The following is a 15245-nucleotide window of genomic DNA, read 5'->3' as shown; positions in this document are numbered from 1 at the left end:
CTTCTCTTGTGTGCGTTTCTAAAAAACAATTGATTATTTACGTCATGATTATATATATATATATATATATTTTTTTTTTTTTTTGAGAAAGTCATGATTATATACTTGATTAGGTTATGAATGTCACATATAGTATCATTAAACATGAATCCAATGCTTCTTTGAAAGCATGATCATATGATTTGAAATTTGGTCATTCACAAAATAGATTTGATTCTAGCAAAGTTATCCCGTGAATTATTTCGTAGAAAATAAATCAAAATTCACATTCATTTGTTAGATGAGATCTACATGCATATGATTATTCTTCTTATTTTAATTTTTTATTATATGAACTATTATTTTTTCTGTGGATTTCAGACCTTTATTTAACCGCAATTTTCCTTGCTATATATTGAATAAATAGCATGCTTATAAAGTATCGCATTTAAATTCCATTTATTACAAGAGCATGACAAATACTTCTTAAAATCTACCACACATTGCCACCCCCAACTGTTTACCTCAAAACCTTGTCCCATCTAACGAAGTAAATTTTGAATCCTTGCTCTGCTTCCTACTTTCTCCAATTTAAGCTGGATCATTGGACAAACAAATATGGCCTTGATGCCTTTCTATTGCATCACATTCTTTTGAATTTTAGTCACTGAGGTATCTTTTCATGGTTTCAAGCATTATGAGCATTGGCTTGGCTTGTTTCTTGCACCCACAATCTCAGAGTTAAAAAGTCCTACAAAGGTTATTTAGAAGCATGTCACACTTGGAGTAATGTGGGAATGCATACCTAGCCCACTAGAGGGTTTTTTCTTAGATCATCATAAGTAGGCTTGCTTGCTATTGCCATCTCTTTCATATATGCTTCAAATAGGGACTCTAATATGATATGAGGGAGATGTCTTATGAGACTGTCTTATAAGATAATCCACCCCCGCGCATGTGCACACACACACACATAAATGTCTTGCACATAGCCTGTGATATGCATTGATCTAGTCCCACATCTACTAGTACAGGATCTAATCCTTTGTGTTGATCTGATATAAAGCATCAACAATGATCTTTCACAGGCATTAAGTTAGGTTTTCTAAAATGTATGAAGCAATCCTTATTTTCTAACTCAGCCACTGCACAATGCATATGCATTGGGGTACACACATCCATTTCTATCCATGCCCGGTACTGCTAAATGTTGGCCAACATTTAGCCCCTGCCGATTGTAGCTAATTTTTTTAGTGTTATTTTCAGTAAATTAATTATTCTTATTAGTTTCATAGATTTTTTGATTTTAAAACTTTGAAAAACTTAAATATGTCATTTTGGAGGGGTCTAATGGCGCAGTTTGGATGGATTTGGAAGAAGGGGCTACGCCTATATTGAAAATAAGTGAAAGGTAAAGGACTGGAATTTAAAATTTAATATATTAAAACAAAAACACCACTTTGTAGACGCAATTGATAACAAGTCAAAATTAGAGAATGTGATTTGTAATTTAATCTAAATCATATTATAAAAGAGATGTCTTATTATATATATATTTTTAACTTTTATAGATAAATAGCATTTAAAACTTTTGGGATTGATTTCATAATAATTACTTTTTTTTATCAAGCTAAAATATTAATAGGTTTCTTTTTATATAAGCGAAATTCAAATCCAAATCCTTTATTTAACGATTAGTTGAGCTAACTGAAAACATACCCCACATTAGAAAGAAGTGTTTTTCACGTCTCTTCTGGCTTACACATTAAGTGCATACAACACAATCACATAAATTTTAGTACCGATATGTCCCCTCCAAACCATGATAGTAATAAGAAGTGTAATTTTCATATGTCTCTATCTCTCTAACGGATATTAGAGGCTTAGAGCATATTACATACAACACGTAATTGCAAATGAATGAGGCAGCGGCGATGGTTGCGTAACTGCATTTCAATGACAATGAGCTGTGATTTGTCAATGATGGACCATTAGGCTCCTGCCTAAGTTGTTTCAAAAATGTCAGATTCATGATGATACTGCTATAACTTCATTCCCTATTTCCTTATCTTGAGAAATGCCACATCAACAATAATTTCATCACAAATCATATGTAATAAATTGTTAATAATACACAAAAAAAGTAATTTAAGTGATAATTTTATATTAGAACCAATAATAATTAGTTGCCTTAATTTTATTGTAAAAATTATTGTGAAAATATTGTTGACGTAATATTACTCTTTTCTTCTTTTCTTTTGGTTTTTAAAGTCCTCAATTACCACTGTGCACCCTTAACGCGATAATCACTCTACAACAAGGATAGAGAGATACTTAGACTAGAGGGGCAATGGCCCCCCTAATTTTTAATATATATATATATATATGTACTAATTTTAGCAACTTTGTTATATAAAATTACACTTTGCCCCCCTTAAAAATATCATTGATTCATTTAAGAGTACTACTATAGTCACAAACTTTTCTACAATATTTTTGCAAACTGTTGAGGTAGTAAATTCATATTAGTTTGTATTTGGACCCATCACTTGTATCATATTTTTATTTACTAATAACCACTCACCACATTAACAGTTTATAAAAGAGTTTGTGACTTTAGCATTTTCTTCTTTTTAAAGGCCAAATTTAAAATCTAAAACAAAATAAACAAACCCAAAAAAATTACCCAACAACAAAAATTACCAATAGTAAAGCTAAAAACAATTAACTTCAGTCAACTAATTTTACCAAGAACAAACAACCTAACCCTTTAAAAAATTTAAAACAAAATAATTTTGTTCATACCTAGATGCACACATAAAAAACACAAATAAATAAATAAAAACCATTAGCTATTAAGCAACAGAGCCGGAAGTTAGAGTTGCCACACACAACTAACAACAAAGCTACCCTTAATTTCAAGTTTTGGCTTCGTTCTTGCTCCACAAATATCAATACTTGTAGAGTGTGAGGAATAAGGATCAGAGTTTAAATTTCTACTTTCTAAGAATGAGTTTCACATATATATATATATAGGAAGAATTTCTATTTTGTAAAAAAAAAAAAAAAAAGAAAAAAAAAAAAGGGTTACTCAATTGATGTAGCCTACCTTTTAAGAAAAAAACGTTTAATAAACGGGCCGGGTCTGGGTTTCTAAGAAAGACCCGCGGGTCGGGTCTAGGCATGAAAAAACTCGGCCCGAACCCGACCTGTTGCCATTCCTAGTCAGCATACAATAACAAATTCATAATCCTAGATTCATAAATTATATATACAAATAATATAAAGAGGATGCAGCTATGGATTGAAAGTGAAAAGTAAAAAAGATTATGGCTAAACAAAGTATAGTTTGGAAAAGGTAAGAAAAAGAGTTGATACATCTTTCTGATCTAATTGTTTATGCTATAAATATATATATATATATATATAATATTGTAAAAAGAAGAAATTAAAAAAGTTCACGACCATATAAAAATCGATTGTGATAATAAAGCCTTCATACATCTTACATGTTTTATTACATGCTTGGAGCATTCATGACTGGTGAGAACTCAACTCAATCACTGTGGAGATTTGCCACGTCAAGTGGCTCTTCTCTACTAGTTGAATATGTTTGTCACATTTTGAGTTTTGTTAGCACCTTTTTCACAATGAAATATTTCTAGGAATAATATGAAGTCGATCAGATATATTTCTAGGAATAGACTAGGAATGAATAATCTTCACTCTTAAGAATTTCATAAATCACAATCATCTTCAGATCTTTTACATTGTAGTTAATTCGACGATTTTGATAATACATGAACACTTTTTTGGGCAAGTATAATATAAGAAAACTATCAATTAGTAGAAAGTACGATTCGTTTTTAGTAAGAATTAGGCAACATTAATTGAAAGTTCGAAGTATAATACCCACGTTTGGGATATCTCTCTATCATTATAAAGATGTATATTGTTAAAGAAACCACTGAATAGTAAACGATGACCTACTTTTTTTTTCTTTGTTATTAATGAATAGAAGATAAGTCACGAGTAATTCTACGTTCACAATTTTTTCATAAACTTTAAGATTTTTTTTATAAAAAGAGTTTTAACTTATGATACTTGATTAATGTTTTTTATCATTAAACCAAGGTACCAATTAATTTTTAGTATAAGTAGAGATTAAATTTTAAATTTTTTATTAACATTATTTTTTTATTTGCCCGTGATAATTTGCCATCTAAGATTTTTTCATTGACTTATACAATTACAGTCTTGCCGACTTTCTCTTCTCTCTCTTAAATATGAGTACAATTGTATTATTTTTTTTACTTTTATAAAAAAGAATGTAGAAAATAGAAACTGAAATGCTTTACCCTCTACGGGAAGTATAAGAACTACCTGTCAAAGGTGGTATTGCAAAGAGAGAGACCATTAGCTAATTAAATGTTGGTGCAACGTGGGGGTGTGTGTAAAAAAGGTTCTTCGATTTCTCTACGTGAACCATTGGGACTGGACTGGAGTGTGTGTGCGTTTCCAGATAATGGTCAATGCAAGAAACACTAAAATCCAAGATTGTCAAAACCATGGCCCTATCTTCATGTGGCACGTTTCTTTCTGACTTTCTCACATGCTAATACTATAAACTAAATACGGACACCTTTGCAATTGCAGGTGATAGGTGTAGCTCGTTAATTATTAACAATTAATTTTGTACCAGGACGAGCTTATGACTTTTCCATAAAGATACGAAAAGGTAGGCTACATCAATTGAGTAACCCTTTTTTTTTTTTCTTTTTTTTTTTTTTTTTACAAAATAGAAATTCTTCCTATATATATATATATGTGAAACTCATTCTTAGAAAGTAGAAATTTAAACTCTGATCCTTATTCCTCACACTCTACAAGTATTGATATTTGTGGAGCAAGAACGAAGCCAAAACTTGAAATTAAGGGTAGCTTTGTTGTTAGTTGTGTGTGGCAACTCTAACTTCCGGCTCTGTTGCTTAATAGCTAATGGTTTTTATTTATTTATTTGTGTTTTTTATGTGTGCATCTAGGTATGAACAAAATTATTTTGTTTTAAATTTTTTAAAGGGTTAGGTTGTTTGTTCTTGGTAAAATTAGTTGACTGAAGTTAATTGTTTTTAGCTTTACTATTGGTAATTTTTGTTGTTGGGTAATTTTTTTGGGTTTGTTTATTTTGTTTTAGATTTTAAATTTGGCCTTTAAAAAGAAGAAAATGCTAAAGTCACAAACTCTTTTATAAACTGTTAATGTGGTGAGTGGTTATTAGTAAATAAAAATATGATACAAGTNGTGTGTGTATATATATTATAATAAATATAAAAGTTTACCATAAAACATTTCCTCAATTCAAAACTAATTATTTATAATTTTAGACTTTAGTATCAATTAAAAGAAAAAAAAAACACACACATGCACAATATAAAAAATAGAAAGCTCAAAAGTTACTATTGCATACTAAGAAAACAAATAATACTAATAAGTTAATGCAAATAAGTTATCATTTTACCCTAACAAAAATTCAAAAATTACAAAAAAAAAAAAAAAAAAAAACTTTTTTCTGTACCGGCCAGTACGCCCGGTACCGGCCGGTATTGCCCGAAATTAGCTGGTATGGCCGGTACATGGCCGGTACGGCCGGTATTTAAATCGGTACGAAACATTAATATTTCGATACCGATATGCAACCGGTACGGTATCGACTTCCTTGGTTTGAACTCTTGGATATACTTTACATAATAAATTAAGCTCATGCTCCATTAGTATCTCACAAAGATACATGTTTAGTTATAATTGGTGCATAATAGAATTGATAACAATTAGACTCAAATGAAAGTGATGTTATTCCAGTTACCAAACCATATCAACAGACATAAAAAAAGATTATGTCCATAACATTACTTGTTTACCATTTCTAATTCTCTATCTAAATGATGCATGAGTATAATATATACCTATTACCTTTTTGAGATCAAAGATAAATATAATACCTAGTACCTTATAAGTTGGAAGTAGACATCCTTTGACAATTAGGAAAGAAAAATTATTGTTTTGATCGATGAATGACATTAATGGTCCGTTTGGATTGAGGAAAGGGGGGGGGGGAGAGTAGAGTAAATTTAACTCAAAAGTAGCTTATTTTTAGCCTACTTTATTCTACTCTCCTCCACTCCCCTCCATCCAAACAGGCTGTAAAAGTAAAATAATTAGTTTTGAATTGAGGAAATGTTTTATGGTAAACTTTTATATTTATTATAATATATATACACACACATACATATATATAAAAATATAATTAAAAAAATAAAAAATAGCGGTAAACCCGAAACGGTACACCGGTATTGACCGGTATCCGAAATATACCGTACCGCTGGGCAAACCGGTACAGCCTCCGGTACGGTATTGACTCCCTTGGTTCAAACAAGTGATTACAAAGCATAAGATGGTTAAATTAGGCAAAGACGTGAAGTGGACATATCCACCAAGAGGTATGTATAAAATAAACATGCACAGTGTGTTAATCAAGCATCAAAATGAGACTAGATTAGTAGTGATAATCAGGAATGAAGGAGAAGAGTAGTTGCAGCTTTTGGTAAAAAGAAAAAAAATTAATCATGGCAAATGATGAATGATCATGCGGAAAAGGAGACAAAGGTGGCATGAATGGCAATAACTTTTGCAAGGAGATGAATATTTGAGATCATCAGTTTTATTATATACCAATCACAATATTGTTTTAACAAAGTATGAGGAATGTTAGCAAGACAGACCTTGGGTTATGCAAGGTGCGATTGCTCTTAAATTAGAAAATCTAACTCTTCATTTATCAGATGGGCAAAGTGTATTTTTCTTCTAATATTTTTTATTTAACAAATTTTATAACATAAACAAACATATATATCGTGGGACTTCCATCAAATTTTTGTGAGCATGGATATGATTTAAGATTTCTTCCTTACTCTTTTGGTAAGTGTTACAAATTTCTATTAATAAAAAACTCTTAAATATTACATTTTCAATTTTTGGTTTCTAATTATAGTATATTGGAGACTAGTATTTTGGTTTGAACTAGTATATGAATTCCATCAATTAGTTGAGCCAGCCAAGTCCTTGATTGGATAAATCTTTTTAGTCAATGAGCGTGCTTAAATTAGATATTATTTTGAAAGTGAATGATATACCTCACATTCTTTGAACACTATCTACGAATAAAAATTGTCAAAATCACCTAGTGAATGTATAGTGACTCAACTTAGAGAGAATTGCCATTATGTACCGGTGTAATTGGATTTTTCTAACACAATAATTAAAGGTTGTATACCACTATCTAAAACTAGCGTGACAAACCAGGATGACCGACAAAACGAAGAAAAAAAGAGAGGAAAGTAGTTGACAAGTGCATAACTTAGATAATATGATCTGTCACTATACATAATTCCAAACCCTTCTATTTATATTTCTGACCAAAAACATTTTTCTTGACTATAGTCCATAAGATTGTTTGGAATAAGTTTATTTGCATGTGGTAGTGTTAGTTACATATACCAACTTCGGAAAAATTGACATTTGTCCTTAATTTACAAATTATGCAGTAAAATGTCCATATTTTGAAATTATTTAGCAAAATATTTCTGTTTTTTAAACTCTTAAAATCGAGTTAAAGAATGTAACTCAACATTAGCAATGTCAAATTCTATACATATTTTACCACTTAAAGTTTTTTGAAAATTTAATTGTTCCACTTTAAAAATATATATAGAACTTGATTCTGAAGATCTCAAGTTTTACATAAAATTCAATTTTGTTAAAATCGAGTTTTAAAAATAGTAGCATTTTGCTAAAAATTTCAAAACAAAGACGTTTTGCTACGTAGTTTATAAATTATGGGCAAATGGTTATTTTTCCCTAACAACTTGTATACACTTTTATACACAAAGGTAACTCAAATAGTGAGTTGAAGGCATGACGTGTGTGCAACAAATTTTACGGTTTTCCCATGCGTACTCTAAACGTAGGTTGGACTAGGGCAGAATGAAATGTGGAAGCCAACCTCTAGGATCTGGAAAATCGTGGCCACAATAACAAAAAATCTAATCCGAAACACGATAGCGGCTTTTTAAAACTAGTATTCTAATTGGCTCAAAATACTGTGCACAACTCACGCAATTCTTTCGTTTGACATGCAAAAATAATTTCATAATTTTTTCTTTTTTTCAAGTCTCTTAGCGATGTACAAAACGAGTTTGAGAGTACAAATAATTTGCAAGCTGGACCTGGACTTTCATTACTGTCAGCACTAATATTCATATTCTTTGCAATACTTGAATACGAATCTGACTTTTCTATTTTGATTGATAAAAAGATTGGACAAACGGGGTTTACAGAAAAAGGCAAAAATCGGTGCCAAAGAGACTGTCTGTATTGCCATTTGCAAATGCAGAAATTGATAGTTCGTACAAAATGTCAAGTCACGGACCCATTACCAGGTACAATTATTTCCATCTTCTTCAATCTTTTTTTTTTTTGATAAATAATAATAATAGGGAAATGTTAATAGAGAAAAGAAACAAAATTTACTAACTAACTATAATATAGTGATTCTCAAAAAAAAAAAAATATATATATATATATATATATTATAGTGACTCTGGATCAGTTAAGACCGTTTGGAAGCCAAAGATCAGTAGGTTCCAGTCGCAAACTCTGACACACACAAAGACTTTCTTTTTCTCTCTCTATGTCTCTCAAAAGGTAAACTTTGAACTAAACAAAAAAATTTATTTTTAGTTTAAAAACTTGCTTATGGAAAAGTTATAGACTTTTTATTTTTTGGGCATATTCATATATCGTTTTTAGTATTACAGATATTCTTGAATTTTGTTCATAATGTTTTGTTGTCTGAAAGGACAAAGGTTTTTCTAGTTCTGAGGTGGAAATGAGTTTGAATCTGTCTTTGCCAGAAGAGCCCGATATTTGTGTTAAGTGTTGATGAGTCAGCACTGGAGTGGGAGTGGGTCAGAGAGTGAAGAGTTGAACTTGGAAGGACTTTGAAGGGTTGTTGAGCAAAGCTGCCTAAGTACTTGTCTTCCTCTTCTTGAAACTTGATCTCCATCTGGGAAATTAATATTTTACTATCTATTATTACAGCAATATCTTTTGTCCCCATACACAGATTCCATTCAAGAACTCAGTTTGTTCACGGAGCTAATGGTATTTGTATCTATTTTTTCCTTATATACTGGGAAAGAATAGAGTGGCACAAAGCTGTACTCTTTAACGGTTACTTCTCTTTCTCTCTTTCTTCCAGATTGCCCCTTTTTCTTCTTAGTCTTGGGGGTATTCCAAAATCACTTCATTTCTCTCTCTCTCTCTCTCTCTCTCTTAAGCCTGGCCTATTTCCCATTTGGTAAGGAATTAGATTGATCTGAATTTTCGTGTTGTTGATGTTGATGGGTGTTCTAGTTTATTCTTTATTGTTCTTTATTGAATGGTTACTATTGATTTGGGATGTGGGTGTGCTGGCATTTTAAATTTATAGTGAATGTATGGTTGTCGTGTACTCTGCTTATGGCCTTGACTCTGGGACATGGGAATGCAATCCCATTGGCTCTCTTGTCGTGAGAAGGTGTTACTGATGAGCGTATTAGATCTGGTTCAGTGTTGGGAATGGTTGGTTGTTTAATTTATGTGATCTGGGTTTTTCTATCTGTCACAGGTTAGTCCTAGATTGGGGATTTGATTCATTGGTGTAAAGATGAAGGGAGCTGTGCTAGTGGCTGTAGCTGCTGCAATTGGTAACTTTTTGCAAGGCTGGGATAATGCTACAATCGCTGGTACTTCCTGAATTTATTTGGTTTCTATATTTTTTTGAATGTGAATCTAGAAAGCTTCCTTCCTTAATTCATGTTTTGAGAGTTAGGTGTGCAATGAAATTTAACTTAACTGGAATTTACTATTGATGGTAGTTGAATTTGTTTCATGGTCTCCAAACATTGCATTTTGTTCTGTTTCTTTGTATTCTTTTCAATTTGGTCCCCATTTGGTGCTGAATGCCCTCATTCAAATGCTTAACTGTGAAAAGGTATGCTTCTGATATCTGAATTGTTTATCTTAAGGGGCTATTGTTTACATAACGGACGACCTTGATTTGCAAACTACTGTAGAAGGGCTTGTGGTGGCTATGTCGCTCATTGGAGCCACAGTTATTACAACATTCTCAGGAGCTGTATCTGATTGGCTTGGTCGGCGTCCAATGCTTATAGTCTCATCAGTGCTCTACTTTATAAGTGGTTTGGTAATGTTGTGGTCACCCAACGTCTATGTCCTATTACTAGCAAGGCTTTTAGATGGATTTGGAATTGGTCTTGCAGTTACTCTTGCCCCAGTGTATATATCTGAGACTGCCCCACCAGAGATAAGGGGTCAGTTAAATACTCTTCCACAATTCACAGGTTCAGGTGGTATGTTTTTATCATATTGTATGGTTTTTGGGTTGTCACTGACGACCTCACCCAGCTGGAGGATGATGCTTGGAATTCTTTCCATTCCCTCTTTCCTATATTTTTTACTAGCAGTATTTTACTTGCCTGAATCTCCTCGGTGGCTTGTGAGTAAAGGAAAGATGACTCAGGCGGAAAAGGTTCTCCAGAGATTGCGTGGCAGAGAAGATGTTTCAGGTTCTTTCTTTATTGCAAGTTAATTATTTGTAGTTGAAGGCCCCCCTGCTTGCTTTTGTGGATCCACTTGGTTGCCTACACTCTGATGTTGAATCATGAATGGTGTGCATAATCATCTCAAATTATTTTTCATATAACTAGTTCATGCAAGATTGATCATTCGATTAAAGATAACAAAGGCTTTATACATTTTCTTTAGTTGGCATTCAAAGAGTTCCAAAATATTGCTTTCAACATTAGTGATTTCAGAATTTGTAAATAAGGTTTGCTTCTTATAAATGGGTCATTGTTGTTTACCATCAGTTGTATTTATGGAGTGATATTAACTATTTGACTTTAAGAAATTTCTGAGGACACGTTTCTTGGATTGCTGATGAGAAATAGATGCATAATAATGAATTTGATGCTATCATTTTGAATCTAAAGTGACAGAATTAGGAATAGTAACTTAAAAAAGAAGTCCCTCAGGATCCTTATTAAAAAAATGTTTACATGCAACTGATTCATAAATATCTCAAACGCTCTCCTTACATTCAAGATGCACAAGATTGTCAAAAATATGTTAAATTTTATAAATTGACTGTCTTAATATCTTATGTTTGTTAATATTGGAATCATTGAGGTCAATGTGGAAATTTTTTGGGATATGTTACAAAAGTTATGGCATTATCAGATAAACAGCAGAGAAATTTGTTTCTGGACAGCATTCTTCTAGAACTTTCTGAGAGATTTTCCATAAATCCAATGGTTGGAAGGCATAAAATCATTATTTTCTAAATGGAAGAGAGTTTGATATTGACTATGACCTAAAGAAGCAATCTTAAATGAGCTTATGTGCTTGTACGATAACCATGTCGAAGATAGTCATCCTTTGCACAATATGTTGTCTCTTTCCTCCATTGTTAAATGAGTAACTTTTTTCCCCCTCTTTTTCTCCTTACATTGTGTTCCATATAAACATCCCAGTTACTGTGTTTACTGTTAAAGGAAAAAAATATATATATATTTATATATATATTTGAGCCTTGCTTGTTATGCACCATATTGCATTAAAATCTATGAAAACAGAAGTTTCAGGGCTATCTGAAACATTCTTTATGATATAATTTAATTGTCTGTGACTAATTTATCATACTGATCTTGCTGAGGCATCTTTGAACCACAGGTGAGATGGCTCTGCTGGTTGAAGGTCTTGGACTTGGGGGCGAAACATCAATAGAAGAATACATAATAGGCCCTGCTGATGAACTTGCTGATGGTGAGGAGCCAACTGCTGATAAAGACACAATCAGATTATACGGACCTGAAGAAGGCCTCCAATGGGATGCCAAACCTGTCACTGGACAGAGTTCACTTGGTCTTGCCTCCCGCCAGGGAAGCATGGTGAACCAAAGTATGCCACTCATGGACCCTCTTGTGACTCTGTTTGGTAGTGTCCATGAAAATCTCCCCGAGTCAGGAAGTACGCGTAGCATGCTTTTTCCTAATTTTGGCAGCATGTTCAGCACTGCAGAGCCACCGGTTAAAACTGATCGATGGGATGAAGAGAGCCAGCATAGAGAAGGTGAGGATTACATGTCAGAGGCTGCTGGGGAAGACTCTGATGACAATCTACATAGTCCGTTGATCTCTCGTCAAACAACCAGCTTGGAAAAGGACATGGTCGCCCCTACTTCCCATGGCAGTGTACTGAGCATGAGGCACCACAGCAGTCTCATGCAAGGAACAGGGGAAACAGTTAGTAGTACAGGTATTGGTGGTGGCTGGCAGTTGGCATGGCAATGGACTGAGAGAGAAGGTGAGGATGGAAAGAAGGAAGGAGGATTTAAAAGGATTTATTTGCATCAGGAGGGAGGTCCTGGAACCCGACGTGGGTCCCTTGTTTCACTTCCTGGTGGAGATGTTCCAGCAGAAGGCGAGTATATCCAGGCTGCTGCTCTAGTAAGCCAGCCTGCTCTTTATACCAAGGAGCTTATGGAGCAGCATCCAGTTGGACCAGCAATGGTCCACCCAGCTGAAACTGCTTCAAAAGGACCAATTTGGGCTGCTCTTCTCCAACCAGGGGTTAAGCGTGCATTGTTTGTCGGAATTGGAATTCAGTTACTTCAGCAGGTAGTACTTGTTTATATATAATTTATTTTTATTGCTCTACTTAATCTTTAATTGATTAACACTGTTCTGATCCATGTGAATGGATTACTCTAGTTTTCTTTCTTGTGCTTCTTCTTTTGAAACCCTTTCTTTTCTCTTGTCAGTTCTTTCATGATGATTTACCCATTTGTTAACTGCTTGAGAGGCCCAATCTGGGCTGGTCCTCTCAAACCAGTAGTTAAGCATGCAGTTTATGATAGGTTGGAATACAGGTGTCTTTTGCAGGTTGTAATTGGATATCTGTTTTGTTAATTGATTAACTTATATTTCTCTACTACCTTTCAAAAAAAAAAACTTATATTTCTCTACTACTTTTGCTCCTGGTAAGTCAATGTAAAAGCTGTGACCCAGTTGGCACAGATTCAGTTCATGCATGTCTTTTGAATTAATTTTCATTCTTTTTCTTCTATTTTTATGATCCTCTCTTTCATGTTTCCTTATTGGGGTTTCCCTGTATCTTAAATTTAAAGTGGTGGTTTCCACTTTTCAAGTCACAAAATCTTTGGAAGGAACAGAGAATTTGACCTAAGTCATTCTTAAACCTACCATAACCATTGAGCTCTTACCACTTTGAATTTTTGTCAATTTGGATATAACTAAAGAATCATTATGCAGAAACTTTCTGAAGAAATGATGGTTACAGTCACATTTATTTCATGTGATAAAGTTATCAGCTACATTTCATCCGTGGCATCCATGCAGTTGCTGTTCTACTCACATTTTGCCTTATTTTTTCTCATTTCTTCCTTAGCTGCCTTTAACTCATTGGATTTTGTATTCAAAATTTGGGAATTCTTCTTCTTGTTTTCCTTGCATGAAAATTCTCTGTTTGGTCAATTGAGTTATAATGATTTACGTGATAACTCAGTTTTTTTCTATATGCACGTGCAGTTTTCTGGAATAAATGGGGTTCTCTACTACACTCCTCAAATTCTAGAAGATGCAGGTGTCGAAGTACTTCTTGCAGACTTGGGCCTTAGTTCAGAGTCTGCATCGTTCCTTATTAGTGCATTCACAACCTTGTTGATGCTTCCTTGTATTGTTTTAGGCATGAGGCTCATGGATACTGCTGGCAGAAGGTGAATTATTTTTTTCCCTTTTTATTTTATGATTTTTTCTCTGTCACTTGTTACTATGTTGGGAATCATTAAATCCAAGATCCTCTTTTTCTTACAGGCTTAAATATTTTTCCTAAATAGTAACAGACAATGACACTCTTTTTATGCCTTATCTATCTAGTTAGAGACAACACAGTTTATTTGCTGAACTGCACTTGCTTGCATCCATATTTCTTATTGCCTTTCAGTTCTGTTATATTCGTCCTTGGTACATTTCTAGGCATATGATAATTGTCATATGTAACTTTTGTGAATTATACTCTCATGATTAGAACTAATAAAACCCGTTACTGCAGGAAGCTATTACTCACTACAATTCCAGTGCTGGTAGTGTCGCTCATCATTCTAGTATTTTCCCAACTTGTCACAATAAGCACTGTTGTTAATGCAGCACTCTCAACCGCTTGTGTTGTGATCTATTTCTGCGTCTTTGTCACGGCCTATGGGCCAATTCCTAATATACTCTGCTCTGAGATCTTCCCTACAAGAGTTCGAGGCCTCTGCATTGCTATTTGTGCCCTGGTGTACTGGATTTCAGACATCATAGTCACTTACACATTGCCAGTACTGCTTGAAGTAATTGGCCTTGGTGGTATCTTTGGCATTTACGCTGTTGTGTGTGTCATCTCCTGGATATTCATCTATTTAAAGGTTCCAGAAACAAAAGGCATGCCCCTCGAGGTCATTACTGAGATGTTTGCTGTTGGTGCTAGCCAAGCTGCTGCTGCGAAGAGCAAGTGATTGAATTCTTTCAACAGATTTAGCCACTTTTTGGCTGTATCAGCTGCTGAAGATGTCATCAATCTTCCGTTTGGAAATTTTTGCTTGTTGTGGTTGCATTATGCATGAAAGTATTCTTCTGATTCAAACTCGTTGAAAAAATTTTGCCTTATAGTATGATTATTTATTGGAGACTTCTAATAAAGAGCATAGCTGATATAGTGTGATGTCCATTGGTAGCCAACCTGGTCTTTCATGTACTAACAGTGATACCACTTCATCCCACTCCCCCCCTCTGGATGATTTGGACCTCTACGGATCTGTTAAAAATTTCAGTTACATATTATATCAATTTGATACAGATATGGATTAACTTATGCATTTTTTTTTTCATGTTTTTTAAATCAGCTAGTTTCGTTATAATGATTTAAGGGAGCAACACTTTCCAAAAAATGTGACTCATCTGGGTTTAACCTGTTGAACATCAACCCCCCTGGCCTAATCACCTGTAATTAGGAATCCGAGTTTAACAACCATCAAGCACTAGATAGTACCCTCTTTCTTGAGGAATATTGGATTCTCTATTTTCCAT

General features: G+C 33.7%; 1 protein-coding gene across 7 annotated transcripts; it reads left to right on the top strand.

Moving 5' to 3' along the window:
* The first annotated feature begins 8319 nt into the window (after positions 1-8319).
* Positions 8320-15030, top strand: LOC112023616 (monosaccharide-sensing protein 2). 7 transcript variants are annotated; one of them, XM_065773471.1, is made up of 8 exons: positions 8657-8739; positions 8949-9064; positions 9161-9394; positions 9704-9821; positions 10104-10664; positions 11830-12776; positions 13707-13894; positions 14230-15030. In XM_065773471.1, the coding sequence occupies exons 4-8, from the start codon at positions 9743-9745 to the stop codon at positions 14672-14674; spliced, it is 2220 nt and encodes a 739-aa protein (XP_065629543.1). In that variant the 5' UTR covers positions 8657-8739; positions 8949-9064; positions 9161-9394; positions 9704-9742; the 3' UTR covers positions 14675-15030. The 7 variants fall into 7 exon arrangements, with proteins under 7 accessions (XP_023911996.1, XP_023911995.1, XP_065629543.1 ...); XM_065773477.1 differs by lacking the exon at positions 8657-8739 and having other exon boundaries at positions 8814-9064; positions 9161-9267; XM_024056228.2 differs by lacking the exons at positions 8657-8739; positions 8949-9064; positions 9161-9394 and adding an exon at positions 8320-8474.
* Positions 15031-15245: the final 215 nt, after the last annotated feature.

This window comes from Quercus suber, unplaced genomic scaffold (genome assembly GCF_002906115.3).
Source record: "Quercus suber isolate HL8 unplaced genomic scaffold, Cork oak 2.0 scaffold_6, whole genome shotgun sequence".
In the NCBI taxonomy this organism is placed as follows: domain Eukaryota; kingdom Viridiplantae; phylum Streptophyta; class Magnoliopsida; order Fagales; family Fagaceae; genus Quercus; species Quercus suber.
Note: the sequence above shows the minus strand (reverse complement) of the source record. Positions and strands in the feature narration are given on the sequence as shown.